This window comes from Phodopus roborovskii, unplaced genomic scaffold (assembly GCF_943737965.1).
Source record: "Phodopus roborovskii unplaced genomic scaffold, PHOROB, whole genome shotgun sequence".
NCBI classification, from domain to species: domain Eukaryota; kingdom Metazoa; phylum Chordata; class Mammalia; order Rodentia; family Cricetidae; genus Phodopus; species Phodopus roborovskii.
In genome coordinates, this window is record NW_026126558.1 from 23268082 (window position 1) to 23291117 (window position 23036).

At 46.9% G+C, this 23036-nt stretch overlaps 1 protein-coding gene across 2 annotated transcripts in view; it reads left to right on the forward strand.

Annotated features, from left to right (window-relative positions):
- Window positions 1-23036, forward strand: part of Atp6v0d1 (ATPase H+ transporting V0 subunit d1) — a 42074-nt gene that overhangs the window by 11567 nt on the left and 7471 nt on the right. For both annotated transcript variants that reach the window (XM_051201693.1, XM_051201692.1), the window contains exon 2: window positions 16334-16505. In XM_051201693.1, coding sequence (XP_051057650.1) covers window positions 16334-16505 — 172 coding nt within the window. The remainder of the gene's footprint in view (window positions 1-16333; window positions 16506-23036) is intronic.

Genomic DNA, 23036 nt, shown 5'->3' on the forward strand with positions numbered 1-23036 from the left:
TGTGCCACTACTGCCAGGAAAAATAAAAAATCTTAAGAAAAAAGTAGTTGCTGGTTGGGAGCTAGAGAGATGATTCAGCAACTAAGAACACTTGTTGGTCTTGTGTGTATGTGTGTGTGTGGGGGGGGCAGGGTTTATTTCCCAGCACTCACATCATGGTGGCTTACAGCCATTAGTAACTGGGCTGGAGAGATGACTCAGAGGTTAAGAGCACTAGCTGCTCTTCCAGAGGTTCTGAGTTTAATTCCCAGCAACCACATGGTGGCTCACAGCTCTGGTGCTCTCTTCTGGCATGTAGACAGAACATTTTATACATAATAAATATTAAAAAACAAACAAAAATCCCCAACCATCAGTAACTCAGTTTCAAGGAATCCAACGCCTTCTTGTGGCCTTTGAAGGCACCAAGCATGCACCTGATGCACACATATATAGCAGAGAAACACTCATACACATAAAATAAAATTAAATCTAAACAATTTTGTGAAAAGTTGTTGGCCAATTTGATGGCTCCAACCCTGATTGCCTGTGAACCAGAACTCATTTGGTGAAAGAAAGAACTGACTCCCATTACTTTCCTCTGACCTGCACACATGCTCATGGTTTGACCAGACACAATAAATATAAATGTGTGTGGAGGGGTTCTGAGGTCAGGCATGGTGGCATGTACCTTTTATTACAGCCTAGCACTTGGGATACTGAGGTAGGAAGAAAGATAATGAGTTCAAGGCCAGCTTTGGCTATGAGCCAAAGGCACACCTTGTCTCAAACAACAAAATCATAAAACAAAATAATTTCTATTTGCTTTAGTTTGAAACAAGGTTTTACTCTCGGGTATCCTGAAACTCTGTAGACCAGGTTGCCTTGAACTCAAACATTCACCTGCCTTTACCTCCCAAGTGCTGGGATTAATGGTGTACGCCACCATACCCTGTTTTCTTTACTTATTTTGTGTGAAAATATTTATGTATTTCATTTTGTTTGCCAAAGGAGACTAAACAGGGTTTCTGAAATGAGATGAGCACAGCTTAGACAGCAAGATGAGCACAGTTTAGCTAGCTCAGCCCTACATCCATCAGAGTCAGATATGGTCCAAAGGAAGAGGTGTCACACCCCTAACAATCTGGTGATAGCAAGAGAGGTGTTCAGGGGGCATTGGAGAAATGCCTGCACAAGGCAATAACACAAGGACAGTTTATACTATGGAAGGAAGGGAATAAGTATGATTCAGCGAAAGACTGAATCTCATACATGCCTGCCTTGTTCCAGCTATCTTGGGCAGTGACATCATTGTATGATGAGACACCTGTGCCCAAGGATCAAGGAGCTGGTATGATCATTTATGACTGTGCCTGCCGATTTGATGCTTTTTTCTAATTTGCTGCTGCTTCTACTCCTCAAGAGAATAAGGCCTCTAAATTGGGAATAGAGGCAAGGGAGAGGCAGAAGCTGCTGTGAGCCATCTGGATCTTGAGTTTTTTCTGGATGAAGCAGAGAGGAGTTGTGGAGGAGGTAGGGATTGGTTGTAGGGTATAAACAGAAACTTCCTCTGGATTCTCAGAAGTCAGACTAGGGACTGGTGGCTGTGGGTGACAGCATGAACTAAGGGCATAAAGGACTGGGTCAGAGATAAAAAAGGGATGAGATCTATTCTTGTTAGATAGCAGATGAAAGATATTAGAAGTCAGACTTCTGATTTCAAGAAAGACTTGGATAAACCCTGAAGCTGTTTCTGAGATGTGGGGGACCCTTGAGGAAAAAACTACTTGAGTGTGGATAGAATGATAGAAGAGAAGATGTTACCTCTTAGATGTGTGAAGAAGGAATCCAGTAGGCATGTGAGGAAGTAGCACTCTCTTAAGATACCAATCTGGAAATTATCAGTACTCTGGCTGGAAGGAGATTGACAGACATGCTCAGCTATTTCTAGGCTTGCAGCCAGGGCAGTCTGCCTTAGAAACCCAGTCCTGCTCATGAGCTCTGCCAGGTGACTAGAGAAGAGTCATAACTGTGGGCTAAATGTGGATAAGTGTGGCCTTACGAGGACATTTGGCATGAAGTCTAACTTAGCAGCAAGGCAGAGTGAGAAATATGTTGGAATTTCCCATTCCTCGATTGCTGACATCTCTCTGTGTGGTTATGGGGAGTGGTTGGGTTTGTTTCTAGTTTTCTAATGCATACATATGGACGCACATTTGTCTCTACACACACAGTTTTTGTTGTTGGTCTGTTTTGGATTTTGAGATGGTCTGATCTATGTGGCCCAGGCTGACCTTGAATTTGCTATGTAAACTAGGATGACTTTGAACTTCTGGTCCTGCCTCTATCTTTGAGGTGCTTAGATTACAGGTGTACATCACAGGCATGCTAGACAAAATTGTCACCTTCTTGTCAAAACACTGCCTGTATATGTGCTGTATGACCCTAAAACCGCATTTATAGGATTATATACTATAGGGTATATATGAGCATAGGGTAGTAGGCACAGAGGTATTCATGGAAGCCTTGTTAGTAAGAGCAGATGACTAGAACCAGTGACATATTCAGTAGAGTGGCTTCAGGGTTAGATAAGCCACACAGTACCCTTACAGTGAAGCACTAGTAGTAAGTTTTCCAAGTGCCAATTTAGAAATATATTGTTAGAGGGAAGTTGCAAAGCATTTCATATAACATAATCCCACTGTAATAGAACACCATAAGGCATACACATGAACAAGCATTTGGAAACAAAGGCCCCACACTATCAAGAGTTATAACCTCTGGGAGAGATTGGAGAGTCTAGGAGGGAGAACTAAGTTTTCTTCTACTGTTTGGACATAAACAGTATGAACAAGTAATATTTTAGAAACTTAGAACAGGCATAGAAAGATGGATCAGTGGTTAAGAGAACTAGCGCCTCTTCTAGAGGACCCAGGTTTGATTCCTAGCATCCACGTGGCAGCTTACAATGGTCTTTTAACTCCAGTCCCAGGGGATTCCACCCCACAAGCACAAGGCAGGTGCATGGTGCACAGATGAACAAAACACCTTTATATGTAAAATAAATAAATACTGGAGAAAAAAAAGCATCTTGTGAAGATATTTAAGAAAAATTAGGACATACAGGAACCAACAGTCAGTAGTCATCCAAGTTCAGACTTGTGTTGGTGAGCTCGGAATATATGCCTCCCAGATTTTGGTTCACACATTATAGGACTAGTCTGAGCTTAAGGAGGTTCTATCAAGCAAGCTCCCCTCCCTTTTTGAAAGTTTTATTATATACAGTGTTCTGTCTGCATGTATGCCTGCAGGCCAGAAGAGGACACCAGATCTCATTACAGATGGTTGTGAGCTACCATGTGATTGCTGAGAATTGAACTCAGGACCTTTAGAAAAGCAGGCAGTACTTTTAACCACTGAGCCATCTCTCCAGTCCCCCTTTCCCAAGCCATTTTTCTTTATACCTGAAATCTTACAATCTAGGGAATATTTGAGGGCCCAGATCAGGCCTAGATTCCTCGTGTATCCCAGGCTAAAGCCCAGGGTCCCTGATCAAATTCTATCTTGCCTGGCCATTTTTCTCTTGCCTTTCCCTCTCCATCCCCATTCCTGATTTCTCTTCACATTACCTCTTGCACTATTTTGACCTGATTTTATCTGGGAAGCTATTTATGGTCAAGCCAAAAAGAGGCTTCCATGGAACATAAGCTGTGCTCCAGGAGAACCTATCAGAACTTGTTATGGTGAGTGATGATAACTTTTTTGTTTGTTTTTTGAGACAGGGTTTCTCTGTGTAGCTTTGTAGACCAGGTTAGCCTTGAACTTACGGAGATCCACCTGCCTCTGCCTCCTCAGTTCTGGGACTAAAGGCTTGTGCCACCACTTCCCAGAAATAATACACTTTTTCTTGGATTTATACAGCAGTTTCTTGGGCCTGGTTTGTGAGGTAGACCAGTGTCTAAACTCTTGTCTGGGGTTTTGAGATAGCCACTTAAAAGTGACAAATGTCAGCCATTGAGGATCCCTGCAGATTAAGACTTTCTGGATGGCAGAGATGGAAATGCCTCAATACCTTATTTATTTTTCCATTTTGGGTTTTTTTTTTTCTTTGAAACAAGGTCTCACTTTGTAGACAGGGCTGAACTCAGAATGGCAGTGACTCTCCTGACTCGCTCTCCTGAGTGCTAGGTTTACAGGCATATGCCACTATGCCCTGTCAGTACCTTATTTTAAATGTTTTTGCATAAAACTCATCTGATAACAATATTCTACCTTTCCTGATTTCCTTTTTCTGTGTTTATTTTCAGATAGGGTCTCATTATATAGCTCAGACTAGCTTTGAAATCAGCATCCTCCTGCTTCAACCTCCCAAGTACTGGGATTATAGGCATGGGCTATGGTACCCAGTCTCTGCTTTCTTAGGTGGTCATATGAAACATAACAGAGTATCTCACATAAGAGCAAGTAGGTGTGAGATAAACAGAACCACCATCCCTGAGGTCCTTGGTCTACCTCTAATAGTTTGACTTTGGTCCCCTTGTCACTTCTCCTGTGGTTGTAGGATGACTGCTGCAGCATCCTGGTCCCGTCTCAATTTGCGGCTCAAATAACCAAATATAATCCAGTTCTTATAAGGGCTTATGTTAAGGACAACCAGGTGCAAGGAAATGCTGTAATAGATTCTGGTAAGCCATCTATGCCTGCTTATAGTTCAGGACTATAAGACCTCTGATCAGCCAGGTGTGGTGGTGCACAACTCTAATCCCAACACTCAAGGCAGACGGCAGATCTCTGTGAGTTCCAGGCCAGTTTGATCTACAGATAAGTTCTAGGACAGCCAGAGCTATTACATGGAGAAACCCTGTCTCTGAGGGGGGTGGATCCAACAGTATGAGTGATAGGCCTATAATGGTACTATCAGGGTCCTAGGATTTTGAATCTAGGGGAGAGAAACTAGGACTACATTCTGAAGGGGTTACTGTGACATAGATTATCTTATTTCGGAGTAATAAGTGTTAGTAGAGACAAAACAGTTCTGAGAGTTAAAGGGAATTAGAGATTTGGAAGGGTCTAGCTAAACTGAGCTGGAAAAGAAGATGTGGCAGGCCGAGTGTGCCCAAGCTTCCCTCGACATCCTGTTAGCCTTGGTCCTCAGGAAACTGTCTGTGCCAGTGTAGACCAGTTTCTCATGCCAGATTCATACTTCTCTGTATGTGTTCTGGCTTTTGAAGATGCATGTCTACTTCTGAGTTAAATTTTCATTGTTTTTTTAATTAATTAGGTTGTTTATTTTTATGTGTGTTGGTGTTTTGCCTGCATGTCTGTCTGTGCACCACATGTTTACTTGGTTCTTCAGGAGTCTAGAAAAGGGCATGGGATCTCCTGGAACTGGAATTGCCAATGGTTGTGAACCCCAATGTGGGTGGTGAGTATCCCAATTCCTGGAAGAAAGCATCCAGATCTCTTAACTACTGAGCCTTCTCTCAAGCCTCTCTTTGTTTTTAAAAAATTGTATGAATGTTTTGTCTTTGTGTAGGTATGTACATATGTGCCCCATGTGCACTCCTGGTAAGAAGAGGGTAGTGGATTCCCTGGAACTGGAGTTATGGATGGTTATAAGCCACCATGTGGGTGGGTACTGGGAATTGAACCTGGATCCTTTGCAAGTACAAGTGCTTTAAACTTCTCCAGCCCCTTAAATTCTCACTCTTTGTGATACATTTCTGCACCTCTCTGTAGGTGTCAGAATTCTCATGCCTGCAGGGGCTGATGGCTGGGGGAGATGGAGACAAAGAGTCTGAGGCATGATGAAATTGGAAGGATGTGTTGAGTGTTGAGAGGGAACTGGAACTGGAGCTGGAGCACCTTCTCTCCAAGAACCAATCCCCTCGTGGTTGTCCACAGACCCTTTCTCCCTTCCACCACAAGAGGGTGCACTAGGATCACTCTGCCACCCATAGCCACAGCATGGCTGGACCTGTGCTTCTGCTGTACACAACACTTGCCCATGTTCTTTAGGGTTCTCTCCTGGGCTCTACTTTTGTCACTCAGGTCCCCAATTAGCCTCTCAGATTAGATGCAGGGCTCATGGTTCAGTGTCTCCTATGTGTTTAATTCTTTCTGCTCTTTTCTCCTTGTGTCCCATCTTCCAAGGATAGGAAGAAGACCAGAGGATATTCTCTAATATTCTCTGTCCTGATGCCTGGTACAGGGTGCTCTAACCTTGACTAATACACTGTCTTCATTTACTTGCATCTAGGTCATTCTGGTAGCTCTCAGAGCTGGGGTAGCAGCCACTGCAGTGTGTTATCTTATGAGCTCTTAAGATATCTTCAGGGTTTCAGGTGGGAGCTTAAGGCTCCCTCAAGACCCTGCCTTTCAGGGTCCTAGAAGTAAACTCTTCACCAGCTTTCCACCCTTGTTGGTTCCACCTGGAATGCATCCATAGCATATAGACTCTCCTCAGTTTCCTTTGGGACTCATAAGAAGGACATTTAGGCTTGTGTGGCACATGCAGATACATATGTGTAAGCAGCTCTGAGAGAGAACTAAGCATGGTACCAAACCCCAAGTAAGCAGTGTTGGCCCACTAATTCTGCCAAGGCTGGGGCCGTTAACAGGTGACTGACAACTCTTCTTCCTCACCCTCTGCTCTCATTTGGGTGCTTTCCCATTGAGGTCACTGCTTCTGCCTCAGCCAGTATTCCAAGGCTGACTTCCTTTGTCTTCCCCCTCCCACATTAAGAGACAGAAAAATGACAGATCACTTTAGCTAGACTACTATTTCAAAACCTGGATGCCTTTTCCACTTATCCATACCCAGCATCCTGTAACTGCCCTAATAGATTGTAGAGATATGCTCAGGGGCCTGGACTGGACTGATCATCTTAAGACAGACAGACATACTTTCAGCAAGTGAAGGAGTCTGGGAGGGAAAGCCCTGACTGATCGCTGGACACTGTTTCCCTGGCCAGTTCTGGTCTAGCCAAGGTCACCTGCCTTGAATTTCAGGGAATGGATTCAGGCCTTGATCTCAGCCGAGACTTCTTATTTTGTCAGTATACGAGGCTCCTTTTCTGAGGAGTCTTTTGTCTTGTTGCTGTCTGAACTCTGAGGGCTTTAACTCTCCTAGTGTCTTTCCTGCATCTGCCAGTAATCCTGTTAAGGCTGTTTGCTGGTGCCTAGGCCACCAATTTAACCTAAGCCTCTGAGTGACCTTCAAAGGTTGTGTTACAGGGTGTCAGAAATGACCTGGGCTTGACCTGGCTAGAATATGGTAGAGCTAGACAGGCTCCTGGGGATAACTTATCCAACCTCTTATTTTATCTGGGAATTTAGGTTTCAGATAAAGCCCAAGAACTTACACATGGTCTCCTAACATCTGATCTGTCTCCATGTCTAATAACTCTAACTCTCACTTTTTTCCTTCATTCACTTTTTAATTTGTTTATTCAAGGCTCCCTGGGCTACACCTGTGTATATCTAGCCTCTGACTCAGTAAGGGGTAGTTAGTGGAAAGAATCCCTGCTTCTGGGGCCCTTGCCAATCCCTAAGGCCTTGCCACAAGGAATCTAGATTAGAGTTAATGAGTTAGGAGTTGAGGAATTTAGGTGAGATGCAATCCATGATCGACTGCACAGGACCCTGAGGCTTCCAGGTCACATGTGGCAGCTCATTCATTTTCTCCATCTACTGTTTCAAACTACATTGCACATGGGCAGGTCTAGGGGAACAGAGAGTCTTGGAAGACCTTTCAGTCCTTGCCAAGACTGTATATGCTTTCCACATCCTGCAGTACCTTCCATCATTTAGATTTAGCTTTTGTTTCATTTAAAATGTTTATGTTTTTAATTTGGGAGAGAAAGAGAGGGAGAGAGAGAGAGAGAGAGAGAGAGAGAGAGAGAGAGAGAGAGAGAGAGAGAGAGAGAGAGAATGTGAGAGTGTATAAGGGTATAAGGGTGTCTGTGGATGTGTTTCCAGGTACCCATAGAGTCCAAAGGAGCCAGGACCCCCAGCAGCTGGAGTTTTTCTGCAACAACTGTTTTTAACTGCTGGACTATTGGACCTACCTTTTAAACTATAAAGCTCCCCAAGCATGGAACCACTGCCCTGTCAGGGGCCAGTCTGGGACCACAGTGCTGATCACATCCAGTGTAGCTTTTTATTACTGCCCCACACATGTCTATTGTGTCTTTGAGTGGAGTTACTGGGGATAAACTAAAGTCAGGGTGAGTGCAGGGTACTTAACTGGACCAGCCTGGATGGTTATTGCTGGATGTTGCCACCTTCTTTCCTGGTCCAAGTGTCTTGGCTCTGCAAGACATGTGTATGGTGTGCCCTTGGCCTGGGCTGCTCTGAGCAGTTAGTTTCCTTGAGCTCTAAGGTATGGAGTTTTACACTGAAGGCAATGTGTCTTCATGTATATGAGTGAGGCTTGATCCTTTTAGCCTCTCTATAAGGTTGAGGCCAAAGCAAACTAAATGTTTCTTATGTCTCTCCTTTGGTTGTGAGCCTAGCCTTTAATGGCTGAGTCATCTCTCCAGCCCATGTCTCTCCTTTGTACTGTCTCTGAGCACAATTGGCAAGCTCTCCTACCAGGATCTTTGTGTAGTCTCACAGAGATCCTCCAGAACTGCTCTTTTCCATCTGAGCAAGCCTTCGCTTTCCTTCATGTCCTTCTTCCAGAGGTCTGTGTGTGGAACAGGAGCCCAGCATCAAGAACTGACTGGATCACTCAGTTGCAATAGTCCAGCAAACCCAAGACCTAGACATGGACATGAGCCAGCATTTGAGCACAGCTCATTGCTACTGAAGGCCTTCATTTGGCTACCTGGCACCTAACCAAGTGAGACCACTTTACCTCTCTTACTCACACCCAGACAGATTCACATCTTTGAGAAATGCAAAACAGTTTTCCTTACAGTCCCAGATTACTCCAATTTGCAGATTTTACAATTGTAGTAGCAAATCTGGAGAAGAAAGTTTGCATAAGGCCAAAGTTTATGGTAGCAGCAGAAGATGTATGACACCCCCCCACACACACACACACTCCCAGGGTAAGATCCCTCAATTGTCAGGCTAGATTATGGTTGGGGAACACAAGGAAGCTACCCTGGAAGCCCTGTGTCTTTTTTGGTCATACCAGTTGTTTGAAGCCTTAGGACTAAGGAGGGATAGCCTGGTGAAGACTGTCCAGTTGAATTACCACTCAGGTAGAGGAGATCTTCTTGGAACTTGCCCTGGGTGCAGCAGTAACTAGTTCTGCCCCTCCCTTTGGCACATGAAGCCATTGCCTGACTGCCACCCTTCCTCATGGGTTATGAGAGATGCTTTCATTGTCCCAGCTACAGGGACGGGATGTTCCTAAGATCATGTGGGTAATTAAATGTGACTCTGCTGCCACCTGCCACCTGTCCCAGAGCTGGGAGTGGGGTGGCTAACCTGGAGCAGACATCCTGATGACTCTTGGACATGGGGAGTGATCTCCCCATGTTTGAGGTTGGTGTGTAATGGCACCAGTGTCAGCTGGACCACCTCCATGAGTTAGTTCCACCCCCTGCTGTCAATGCCTTATCTTAACTTAAAAGCCTCCAGCATGAAATAAAATTCAGGTTCAGAGACCATGGAGGAAGAACTGCATGTCCATTCCCTGAAGGAGCCCTGCCTCACAACATCTGAAACCTAATAACTGTGTGTGGCTGTGCCAGCCATAGACTCTAGGTTCTGCTGGCCTGCCAGGTTCCAGAGCTTTCTTCCATGGAGCAGGAGCTGCACTTGGCTACTCTAACCTCCTATTTGTTCCAAAGATTCTGGGACTATAGCTCAGAGTAGCCCAGGGTGTAATGTATGGGGCAAAGTTGGATCATACCCTCTGTCTAGATCTCTGGGCTGCTCAGAGCTCTGTATGATCTTGTTGGTAGGGAAGTAATGCATGGACTTTGGTACAGGCATCCTAAGTCTTGAGCCAGCCCTATTCTTTCATCTCTAGTAGGACTGGTGTGTTTGCATACTTACAGAGTATAGGGATTCCCATAGGCAAGGACATGGAGGGCATGCTAGAGCCCATGGAAAGACGTTATAGACAGACCATGGAAAGGAGAGGAAAATTATTGATGGGGCTGAATAGGGCAGTTTGAGCTTCAGCTGAAGTGGAGACTATTGGGCTGAGAATGCTTGTTAGGAAGCTTTGTGTGGAGTCCTGTCTGCTAGAAAAGATGGTCTGTAATGTAATCTGTTGATGTCTCTCTTTATGCCATTACTTTCAATTTGATGTCTGTACAGGTGCCCTGGAGGGTAGGGCTGGACACCCAGTGCAAGTGCTGGGCAGCCAGCCAGGAGCCTGTACATAGAGATGTCCTATAAAGTACTCAGGACCAAGTTGCAGGACAAGATTTGAACCTCCATTTTTATGGCTCCAAAGCTCAGATTTTTCTCTCATCTTGAGCTAGACATGGTGGTAGACATGCCTATAATCCTAGCACTTAGAGACAGAGGCAGGAGGATTTTAAGTTTGAGGCCATCCTGAGTTACACAGAGACTCCTATTTAAACACACACACACACACACACACACACACACACACACACACACACACACAGAGAGAGAGAGAGAGAGAGAGAGAGAGAGAGACAGAGAGAGAGAGAGACAGAGGTTTTGAAACCAATGGTTTGGCAAAGTGGGTCTGTAGAAGGAACTAGAGCTATATCATAAACCAGCTATTGAAGAAAGGGTATGCCTTCACTGGTCAGGATAAGGGACTCTTGAACACTCTAGGAGTGGTAAGGAAGAGCAGGTAATATGTGGGGAGGGAGAAAGCTGGCATTTGATAGGAAGAGTTAGAACACAGAGATGCTCAGTTGGCATTAACCTGAGGGTTTTCAGAGTGTCTTCAATAGGCCATAGTGGAGGCTCAAAGGCAGAAGTGAAGAGGAGTCTCAGTCTGTGCTAAGGCCTTAGGTAAACCCAGGGTTAATGGTTCCCATGCAAAGGCTCCCACGCTTGTATTCCAGATGTGGCACTCTGACCCTGTAGATCCAGCCAGCCAGTGCACACATCTGCTTTAGAGCTGACATGAGTCTGAGAAACTCCCCTGAGCCTAGAGAGGAGGTTTTGGCACAGCATATTCACCTAGAAGTGTCAGGGTGGCACAAACTATTTCATCACCAGATTGGCCATCTGTCCATATCTGTCCATCCTGCATTTTCTCATTTTGAACCTTTGGAAGTAATAACATTGGAAGGGGATTCTTGTTCTTTCAAAGTAGAACAGGCCCATGGCTTAGCCACCATTGCAGGGTTGGCACATTAGGCTCTATGAAACATGTTCTAGCATCTGGTTTCATACAATTCCTGAAAACTCCTGAGCTCCCCAGGAGAGCAACGTTGAGTAACCTCTGGAAAAGCAGAAGTGAAGTCTGGGAACATACTGTCCTCTTACACTTTGCTTTGGCCAGCTGGCCAGCCAGACCCCTCTTTGGACCATGAGGCCATGGATAAATGTAGAACTGGGCCACCCTGTTTAGTGTGTTGGTCCCTTAGAGCATGGGGGCCCATCTCTTTGGCATAGGCCATGACGCTGTTTTCCTGCCTACCTAGCTACTTGGAGAACTGCTATAGGGGCTAAAGGGCTGGAGAGGCCCTGTGCTGCCTGCCCCTGGGAGCCAGCTGAATGACCTGAAAGACCCTCTTCAGGGTTGCTTAGCTCCACCTCACACAACCTGGTTGAGTCACTGCCAAGCTAATGCTTTACCGTACAAAGCAGAGAACACTAGTCAGGTTGGTGTCAGGGCAGGGGGATGCCACTGTATTATTAGGGAGCCTGGAGTCAATCAGTAAAGTCATTAGTGTCAACAGGGGCTAGAGCCTTCCTAGTGAAAGGTCGTGATCAAAGGAGACTGGGGATTAGGAATGATAAGTAAGGGGGTTTTCAGGACAGATAGAAGCTATGAGTCTAGCCTGAAGCTGGTACAGGCTTATAAGCCAAATAGCCATGCCAGGCAGGTATTGGTCTATGGTATATCCTCCAAAGAGCTCTGCTGGAGCTGGGATGGTGGCCTTGACACATAGCCTCATGATGACAGAAGCTGCCCTGTAGAAGAGGGAGGGCATTGGCTGTTAGTTTCTAGGCTTGGGATATATCTTCCTTCTTCAGTCTTCCTGGCTGGGCTTGTGGAAACAGGTCTGTTTCCTCTACTTTAAGGGCTTCTTAATAGGGTTGCCTATGGACTTCCCTAGAGCATTTGCTGGGAGCTTAGATAATATGAAGGGACAGTTGTCAGAAAAGTAGCACTGTTAAATCAGAGAGTCAAGGGCAAAAGGAGTGTAAGATTGGGCTGTTGGGCAAACAGAGCTGAAGCTTCAGGGCCACAAAGCCTCTTGAGTAAAGGTGATAGTGACAATACTAGAGATGGATGACTTCACTCTGGGGTTGGTGTGGAGAGTGGACTTGGGGACTGAGAGCTGAGGAGTAGAGCAGGAAGCCTGCATGGCACTTGGAGATGGTACTAGTGGAGGACAGTTGCCAGAATATATGAGGCAAGAACTTAGGAAGCATAGGAGGTCTGGGATGGTCCTGGGGGCCTGGGGTACAGAGCAGCAAGCCCAGGCTTTTTAGTGAAGACCAGGAACAGAGAAATTGAATTAGTCTGCTTCCTCTTAGCTAGGGTTTAGTTCACACTAAAGCATGAACGTCCTGATAGCAATAGCATCTTCCTGAACTTGGTAATCAGCCTCTGAGGAATTCTGTTACTTTGGCCAGACTCTACTGCTGCTGGGCCACTGATAGAATTTAGGGAGGACAGCTGGGCTTGTGGGTTTACCAGAGTTGTCCTCAGAGTCTGCTATAACTAGAATACAGCTCATACCTCAGATGAGGCATGCATGGTCCTCTCAAGGGCTATCAGTGATCCTTGCTATTAGGCTGCTGAGCCCAGATCTTAACAGCAGAGCTAGCCCCTGTTGTCCTCGGGTGCCCTTAAGGGGTTGGGCTAGGGCCTGGTGGCTTGGTCTCCCACAAAGCATCTATAAGTTCCAGGCTTCTCCTGTACTTGGATCCTATCCCCAGTTATATCCTCTCCTCCAGTCTTCAGAGAGCAGGAAGCTGAGGAGAGAGTGTCCTAACCCAGCTTGTCCTAGCCCTCGCCAGGCCTGTCTGAAGGGCTTGGGGCTGCCAGCCACTGTGTCTGGGTGCCAGGTTTCTCCAGCAGGGTCAGAACTGGTTTAGAAGCCCTGTGTGGTCCCCTCGTGGGCGAGCTGAGGGATCAGCCTGCCTGCCTCCCTCCAAGTTGCCTTTTTGGCTGGCAGGCTGTCCCTTTTCCTTGGGTCACAGGAAAATGTGGGTCTTAGCCAGAGAAAGTGGTCTGGAACAGCCCATTGACATTGTCTCTGGGGGCTTTTAAAAATGAGTTTCCTGGTAAGGCAGACTCTTCCAGCCTCGGGCAGGATTCTCAGTAGTCTCCTGGGTTTGCTCTGATCTGACAAATTCTAGCAGAAACCACCCAGCCGCCAGCATTCCATCAGTGCTCAGAGCCATGGCTTCCCCATATGCAGTGTCAGCAGAATGCAGCCATGGAGGCTCAGTGGTGTTTGTTCTGTAGCCTCTGTGAAGTCCCAGGGGCAGGGCTATACAAAGGAGAGAACCCCAGTTTTGCCCTTCTAAGTCACAAACATTCATTTCTAGCTTCTGTAGTAATTAATGGTTGATGTCACTAGAGGGATTTGTCACTGAGTCATGATAATGTAGGACTATGCCTGCTATTGCCAGGTGGGCAGTGAGTGTCCAGGTGGCCTGCAAGCCAGTTTCTTTGCTACTGGGTGACTCTTCTGGGTCTAAAGGCTATTTGGGCAGCTGGTTCCATACCTACACAAGGCCTGCCCTATACAAGGAATATGGAAGAATGTGGTCAAGGAGGCTCAGAGGAGAACAACAGAAGCCTGAGGTGGGGACTGACAGCATCTAGTAGGCCTGCACAATATCCTAGCCTATCTAGAACCTGACTGTGAGACTCTAGACAAGGTTCTGGTTCCTTGAGGCTTTTTATTGATAAGCCTATGAAATGGACATGGCTGGAAAGGCCAGCACAAAGATTGCTCCTGGCATGGGAATGAGACCACTGTATGTCCTGTGTGTTTCCAGGTCTTCTAAGGTGAAAACGCGCATGAGAGTACCAGGTCTTTGATGAAGAGCCACTAGTTGTTTAAGAGAAGGAAGTGTTTGGTAGTGGGGAATTTGCTGAGCTAGCCTTCCTGGAGAAGCCATGTGATGCAAGGCAGAGTCTGGGACAGAGGAAGTTTCATGCTATTGGAGAGCTTATCAGGATCCCCAGTGGAAAGTGACAACTTGCCTAGGGAATCCTCCCAGAGGATATGTCTGTGTGCAGAAGGGCAGAATGTGCAGAGGCCTGGATCCTAATGCTTTGGCTTGTGGGGTCAGGAAGATTGACTGTGGTTTGAGGCTAGGCTTGCTACCCTAGGAACCAGGGGGACCACTGACAAGGAGGCACTCCAGTAAGAGGATTGAGTCCTGTGCGTCTGTCTTGATCTCTAGACTCAAGCTGTGAGCTGAAGAGAAAGTCTTTTGACTTGAAGAGAGCTTTAGGTTGGCTATAGTGGCTGCATGGATTAAATGAACAGTTTGGCCTAGCTGATGGTCTGAATCAGAATACCAATCTAGCTGCTGTCAGCTCTGGAGTTTCTCTTAGTAGAAGTTTGGGCACTTGAGCAACTGATCCTCCTACTTCTGCTCCCAAATGCTGGTATTATAGACATGTGCCGTCATACCTAGTTTTATACTGGACCTCTGCTAGCTGAGCTACTAACCAACTTCATTGAACATATGCACACATCACTAAAAGATAGCTACTGGCTACTCTTTTTTTTTTTAAATAATTTATTTTATTTCATGTGCATTGGAACTGGAGCTGTGAGCTGCCATGTGGGTGCTGGGAATTGAACTCAGGTCCTCTGGAAGAGCAGTCAATGCTCTTAACTACTGAATCATCTCTCCAGCTCCCACATTTGCTCTTCCATTTCCTTTTTTGCATGCTTGACTGAAAGTTGGACATTCTTTGTTGTTCATTTGTTCATTTAGAGACAGAGTCTAATTATGTAGCCCTGGCTGGCCTGGGACTAACTATGTAGACCTGGCTGGTCTGCAAAGTGAGTTCCAGGATAGCCTGGGCTGTTTCACAGAGAACCCTGTCCCCAAAACAAAATAAAAGAAAGTCTCAATGGTGTTTGGCATTATGGCACACACCTTTAATCCCAGCACTCAGGAGGCAGAAGCAGGAGGATCTCTGTAATTTCTAGACCAACCAGGTCTACATAGTTAGTTCCAGGCCAGCTAGGGCTACATATTTTCTGTAAGTGAGAAAGGAGGCAAGACAGGTAGATCCCTATAAGTCAGCTAGTCTAGGCTACTTTATTAGGATCCAAGCCACGGAACGACCCTGTCTAAAACAAAAGATTGAGCCTGAAAAATGATAGCCAAGGTTTTCCTCTGTCCTCTACAACCATACACACATAAACACACATATAAAAGAGTAAAATAACAGAAAAAAACTAAGACTATACTTCAGTGATATAATACTTGCCTAGTGTATACGAAGCCCCAAGTTTAGCCCTGCAAAGATAACATAATCACTGGCTACTGTGTGAGGAATAATAGACTGGGGTGGGGGCAAGTCATAGTCTATCAGCTGTGTCTCTAAAAGCTCAAGAGAACTCTTTAGTATTAGTCTATCTGCCTCCAGCCACTGCTAAGGGAAGCCCATCCCCAGGCCACACATTTACCCCTCAAGTCCCCTTTCAGTCTCTCTGTGTCCTGGTTGTTACCTTCATGCTTCCTAGTACCTACCCTTTGCTGTATATCCCAACCCAACATGTTCTTCTCTGCCATATTTTTTGTGCTGTTTCTCTCCTCTACCCCTGACAACTTTAGGTATTTCTTTTTTTAATGTACCTCATGTCTGAATCTTTTGCCCCTCCAGTCCGAATGCCCTTAGAGAGCAGAGCCCATGTTATATTCTTTTCTGAGACAGGGTCTCAAAAAGCTACAGATTGCAGATGACACATCATGTTGAGGTTTCCCAACCTTATCATCTTGGTGTACAATTATTATTCTATTTATGTTTGTACTCTTGGTCTCAGTATGCTAGCTTCTCTTCCTAGGAGAATCTAGACCTTAGCCTGGCTACTTTGTAAACTGGCACTGAGCCAATAGGGAGATCAAAGTTAGGGTGGCAGCAGGATGCAATTCCTTGGGAGGAGCTAAACCCAGAATTGGTTAGGGATGGAAACTTAAGGCACTGGATAAGGTTCAGAAAGCCTAGCTATTTCCATCTACCCTTGGATTTCAGACTTGAAGCTGCACCTTCAGAGTACAGATTATGGCAACTTCCTGGCCAATGAAGCATCACCTCTGACAGTGTCAGTCATCGATGACAAGCTCAAGGAGAAGATGGTAGTAGAGTTTCGCCACATGAGAAACCATGCCTATGAGCCACTTGCCAGCTTCCTGGACTTCATTACGTGAGTGAACCCATAGTGCTGGTCGGGGTAGCTATATACCTGCAAAAGTTAACACCAGGATAGTCTAGGTCGGCAGCTATTATGCCTCTGTCAGCTGACCAGATGGCAGCTCTGTCAGGCTTTAATGGCTACTGTGTGAGGAATAATAGACTGGGGTAGGGGCAAGTCATATTCTATCAGCTGTCTTTAAGTGGTATAACTAGGTTGGTTGTTCACAACCCTGCTCTCCAGGTCATAGAGTTGTGTTACCAATCTCTTCCTGTCCCATCACTGTTGTGGAGGTGTTAAAATCACAAAAGCTGGGAAAATCAGAGTCCCCCTATTCACTTATTCTACAGCACCTGCATCAAACACTCATTAGTTCCCCCCTACTCCCCTTATGCTAGCCTTAAAGGTCCAGGTGTAGACAAAACTCTGAAGAGTCTGGGATGGGCCATATGGTCCTTAGGCTGAGGCATGTTTTCCATCTTCTCTAACAGGTCAGAAAGACTGGGAATGAATGGGTTTGAGTTTAAGGAGGCTGAATTCCTTGCCCTCCTTCACAGGAGCTAAAGTGGGTAGTTCCCCATGTTTGTAACAACCCTTGGTTGCATTAAACTTCCTCATTGTGGGACCCTTGGATGGAGCTCTGCCTATACCAAGCTTTTAGAGAAACTAAACAGAGAAGACCCTGGACTTCAGGACTAGAAGAGGCTACTTGGGCTAGTCTTATGTACCTGGGACCCTAAAAGATAGAGAGACTGCCTCTGAAGGAATGACCTAGGACCTAGCAGATAAAGAATGGCTCTAGACCAGTGGCTGCCTCATTCAAGTGGTGAGCTAAAGTATGATCATTGCCAGCCTCTGAGTGTGCTGTGCAGTTTGTGTTGTTAGGAAATGTATCCCCATATTCTTCTGAGTGTCTTGTTTTTCCCATTCCCTACCCTCTTGCTTGGGACCAGACACATTACTCCATTTGTTTCTTCAGAGACAGGGTTATATACTGACTGCCCAGCCTGACTCTCCTTCTCAGCCAAGAGCAGCCACTTGCACAAAATCCATCTACTCAAATGGGGTATTTAGGCAGAGAGCTCCATCCTCAGGTAAAGGCTCGGGCACTTGGAAGGTGCAGAGAACTCCTATAAGCTGGAAAGCAAGCCTTTTCCCCCAGGTATCTCTTTGCTGGGGAGTCCTAGATGGGCTTATGCTCAAACCATCTTTCTCCTTGTCAGGGTATGCCAATGTGGGCCTAGTGGGACAGGGCAGATGGAGTGTATCATGTGCTGCCACTTTGTGTGTGTGTCACACATCACTCTACCATCTGTCACTTAACCCCAAGCCTTGGCCTGTATCCCTTGCCCCAAGGCCAGAGCCGAGGACATACCAGGAAACTGAATTTATTGCCAGAGCTCAGCCTTCACCTTAAACTTGTTTGCACAAGGCTCCTTCAGCTTCCTGGTGAATGTTCTGATCTTGCCAGTTAGGTTGGCTGGAGGAAGCTTGACCCTATGCCAGTGGTCAGAGTAGATATTATCCGTATTGCTGCCAACTTGCCCACCTGCCTGTGCATCTACCTTGGCCTGTTTTGGTCAGCCTGCCAGGCCCTGAAACTGGAGAGGGCTCTGAGTGTGACTGAGACAGAGCAGCTGCCAGCTCTTTGCTGGAGGTTGGCTCCAAGAACCAACTGTGCTTAAAGCAGCCAAGTGTTATCCTGTGGCAAGCTGTCTGAATCCACCACTTCCGTGCCTCTTCCATTCATGGGCGATTGTGGCTTATAGCCTTCCCATCTACCCCCACTCAGGAATAGCTCAGCAGCCATGTGTTGGCTAGTCTGAGCCTGTGGCTGCTTGTCCTTGACCCTTTCATCTCCAATACCTGCTCTTCTACTCCACATCAGCCACCTCTCACTGATGACTGCTGTGTCACCACCTGGAGCTACTACACTCCTGAAATTGCTAGTTCAGGCAGCCATCCTCCACCCACAGCCCTCAGGCTCTCCAGTCCGCTTTCAGTCCCTTGTAGGGCCTGGATTCTAGATTCAACAGGACACCAGACCTTGCTTCCTTCCCTCCTATCCCTCTGTCTTCATTTCCCTACCTCCTAGCTGAGATTCCCTGGCCTATCATTTGAGCTGTCTTCTGCCAACATTTGCAACTCTGTTGGCTGCCCGTCTCATGGTCCCACCCGACTGGCAGTCCCCCAACTCTGGAGGAATCCCAGAGCCTCCAGCCTAGCGCTATCCTCCCTCTACCTCCACGGCTTGGAGCAAAGCTGGAGAAGCCAGCTGTTTGGTGGGGTGTGGGGAGTGTCACTCTTGCTAACAGACATATATGCTTACCTACTCAGCTAGCCTTAGCTTGTTTCTGCCCAGCAACTTTTTGCTGTCCCTACTCATCAACCTGCAACTCCCATCAAGAGTAGGATGACCCTTCCCCATCCTAAACATCATTCCTCTCCTGCCTCTAGCCTCCTCATCTCTGGGCAGATGGCCCACTTACTCCTCTACAAAATAATCAGAAGCTAGTATACCTTCCAACACTGCATCTGCATCCCACTCCCTGAGACTGTTCCACCCTCCTTTTCCCACTCTTTACTTCTGTGTTATTCCCTTCCCTTTCATATCCACCCTTAAAAACAAACTTCATGGCACCTGTTTTCACATTCCTCATCCTTTTCCATCACCTCCCCTATCACTCAAGCCTGCAGTCATTTTCTAGACGTTCTGTCACTCCACAAGTCCCTGGCTGTGGTCACTCTTGGCTTTAATGTGGCCACTGATAGTGTTCAGCCCTCAGCAGTTCCTTTTCTCATATCTGACTAACTTAGCTCCTGTTCTTTAGCTGTTCCTTCTCTTCCACTACCCTAGCAGATCATTCAAGTGTGAAGCTTTCCTTTGGGCTCTGTGCTGCGGGGGGGCGCGGCGGCTCATGACCCAAGGAGTGGCTGAGGAGAAAGGTGTTTGAGGGAAAAACTAGGGATGGGAATCAAGGCTGAAGAACCTTGGCTGAGTCCAGTGCCAGGAAGAAGCTACATGGATGGAGAGATAGTGGTGCTGAGAGGACAGGTGGTGACAATAGATGTGATTGCCTGGCACAGTGCAGGGAGTCAAAGTGAAGTAGACTGATAGCATATGGTCTTAAGGTGACCCAGCTCAATTTTATAGTGCTAACACATTTAGTATGCCATTCTTGCCAGGCCTAGCCATTAACTTGCTGTGTGACTTGGGATAGAGCTTGTATTCAGGGTTTTGTTTTCTGTTTTTTGCCTTGGAGGAGACTTTTATCTGGCCTATTCCATGATGTTTTCCCATAGGAGAGTCAGCCCTGGAAGAGAAGTTGGGAAAGTTGTTTTTAAGAGGGTAAGCTTGGTCTCTGGGACATCTTCAGGTGGACCTTAAATGCCCTTGTTTTTAAACGAATGAGCCTCTAACAGGGGTCTTCCCCAGTGTATAACACCTGCCTGTGGCCTACATGCCCACTGACAGAAACTGTGGTTAACCTGTATCATCTGGGAGAATTGCTATCAGCTGGAAGGAAGCTTTGTTCCAAGGCAGTGGCCTCAAGTGCCCAGTAGGCCCACCAAAGCATCTGATATCCTCTTTGGGGCATGTTGCTCGCACTTTTGCCCTGCTTGGTCGTAGAGCAGTCATCGGGCTTTCCCAAGCCTTCGTATCTTGACTTCTCCCAGTAAGCTGAGTGTGTGGGTGGACCACAGGTCTCCTGACTGAGGCTCCAGGGCTTCTGTGGGTTCTGTTTCCTTATCTTTCTCTAGCATGGAAAGAGAGCCAGTACTGACCCTGTTCATCTGGCTTGGGGAAAAGCACCACTGTGAGAGGCTCTTCAGGGCCAGACCCCAAAGGCTCAAATCAGATGGGATAATCCAACTGGGCCTCAGAGGAGGATCAGGATTTTAATGAGGAGAAGGTCCATTAACTCTTCCATGGACCACACTCATTCATTTCGGTTGCAAAGAGGAACTTGAGGCTTAAGAGACAATGCGATAAGGCCATAGCAGAAACTTTTGTTCGTTTTGGATCCTGGGTGGGGCAATACAGATACTTCACTAGCAGGTGGACAAGTTGACAGAAGTACCTGGTTACATACAGACTCCCTGCCCAAGTGCTGAAAAGCCATGTTGCTCCAGCAGATGGCACCAAAGGGCACAATGTAGAGACAGGGTCGACTGGGGACTCTAAAGGCTTCTTTGAAGGAAGTAGCTTCCTACACTCCAGCCTGAGACTTCTCCCAGCCCAAGCTATTTGAAGGCACAGGGCAAGCAAGGGAGGGCCTCAGGGCAGAAGACTGTAGACTGCCCTACCCCCACCCCAAAAGGGCCTCTTTGGCCTGGTGGGCTGTGGGCCATCCACTCCCCAGCTGTCTTCTTCTGGAGGGAGATGCTGACCAGCTGGAACTTTATTCTCTCTTTTGAGGCCAAATGAGGGGAGACATGGCAGAGCAGCTCTCTGGGGGCAGGGAGGCAACTGCTGAAGCACCAAGCAGACAGGAGGCAGGTTCCCTGCTTGCTAAAGGTAGGAAGGTGCATGACTGGATCTTATCATCTCTGCCAGGCCTGTCCTGTCTTCCATCTCCCAGGAAAGAGGATTCTCAGCCTTACTGTGCAGGCAGGGAAAGCAGGGGCCTCCACTGAAACAACCTTACAGTTGGCTCGGGGAGGGAAGTGCTCTGCCTGGCACAGGATAGAGGCTGGCCTGGCCTGAGTAGAAGGAGGAATAGAAGGGGCTGGGTGCTATGATTTGAGTGGCCCTTACTTGGGCCAACGTTTTCCTCTGTGCTCAACTAAAGCTTGTAGCAAAGAGAGGGTTGGGGGAAGCTAGAGAGGAGGGGAGAGCCACTACTGGCTGTACATGCACTGTCAGAGCTGAGCCATGAACCACAGCTGGCTTCTTCCACTCACTAGAAGGGTAGCAGTGAAGTCAGGGTTTTCATCTGAGATACTCGATACCATCTTTGGGCTCCAGCCTTGCCCCCAGCCTAAACAGATAAAAGAGACCCTGGGTCGTGAGCACAAGGAGAGGGGTAAGTTTAGAATGAGGAAACTGGGTTGTGGGGTCACTCTGAGAAAACAGGTGGGGAGTTTAGAACTGGAACATAAGGTGTTGGCAACAGGTAGGTGTGTGCAGACAGTGGCTGTCAGGCTAGAGCTCCTCTGCCTTATGTTGAGATAGAGCCTGGGTAATAGCCCACTCTGGGTTTTAATCTGCTGTGGTGCTAAGGCCACATGGAATCACTTGAATAATGTAAGTTCAAGAGAAGTGTTGTTCTTTAGCCCATCCAAAGGGTATAAGAGGACAGAGGGCATTCTTAAGCTCTGGGATAGGGTCTTTGTGGCTGTCTCTGGGTAGGCATAGATTTTAGTGGGGCTGGATTGGGTTCAGGTTAAATAATGAAGGGTGGTTTGTGTGTGCTAGCATATATGAAATAGAGGCAGGAGACATCTAGAATGAAGGAAATACAGGTTGAGGCCAAAGCACAAAGCTCTGGCAGGCTCACTGTCTCTTACTCTCCCACTCTGCCAGTTCTGTGGGGTCAGGGATGAGGGACTAGCCATATGGGCCTCTTGGTTTACAACTACAAAAGGACCTTGCCTGAGGCCTTTGGTTTTGGAAAGGGGGCTCTATCTCTTTTCAGTGTATATCCTCTAATGACCCAGACAGATTGGGTATGGAAAGAGGGACCCTGCCTGGCCCCAGGCCCAGGAGACCAGAGGTTATAATAGCATTGAACTGACTGGAAGCTTAGGGAGTGTTCGGCAAGCACAAGGAGTATGAGTTGGGCTGGGACAGAAGCTGGAGCATTTTCCTGCCCCTTCTTTGAGGACATTGTAGGAATACACCAGTGGCCAGTTCTTTAAGTTGAGGTATAGGCTCTGAGCCACTATCTTTTTCCCCCTTTATTCTATTGGTACTGGGTACCATCTCCTACCAAAGCCTTCCCTAAATAGTCTCAACACTAGGTATTCAAGATTTGTCACAAGGATGGAGCCTAGCTTTAGCCCACCTAGAAACAGAACAAGGCCTGTGCTCAGGGCCCAATTCACAGTAGCCTCCATCTTAGTCCTTACCCTTTCATAGCCCAGTCTGGCCTTTAAGGACATTCTTCTGAGGCCTAATCCAGCGTACCCTTATATCCTGAGTTTACTACTTGTAACAGGATGGGTCATACTTGAGGCTACTGAAGCCTAACTGTAGCTGGGTCCTCTCCCCTTCTTTATCCTGTCCCTATAGGTGATTACACAAAACCCTGTGCCCCAGTTCCTCTGTGGCTATGTTTTTCAGTTGGAGACAAGTTGTCTTGGTTGTCCCTTGCCAAGTCTTAACTAGGGAGCCCCACCCTCCCCAGCTCCACAGCTCCCTCTGCTGCCCATGGTAGACAGAGCTGTCTGTCCTCTTGCACAGCAAGCCTAAGAGACTAAGCCTAGAACTGACAGACTAGCCTCTAGATCTTATACGGGCCCTCCTGAGTAGTTGCTTAAACTGGCATCTGGCTCTCAGGAGGAATGCCTTTTTCTGTATTCAAAGTGAGACTGTACGGT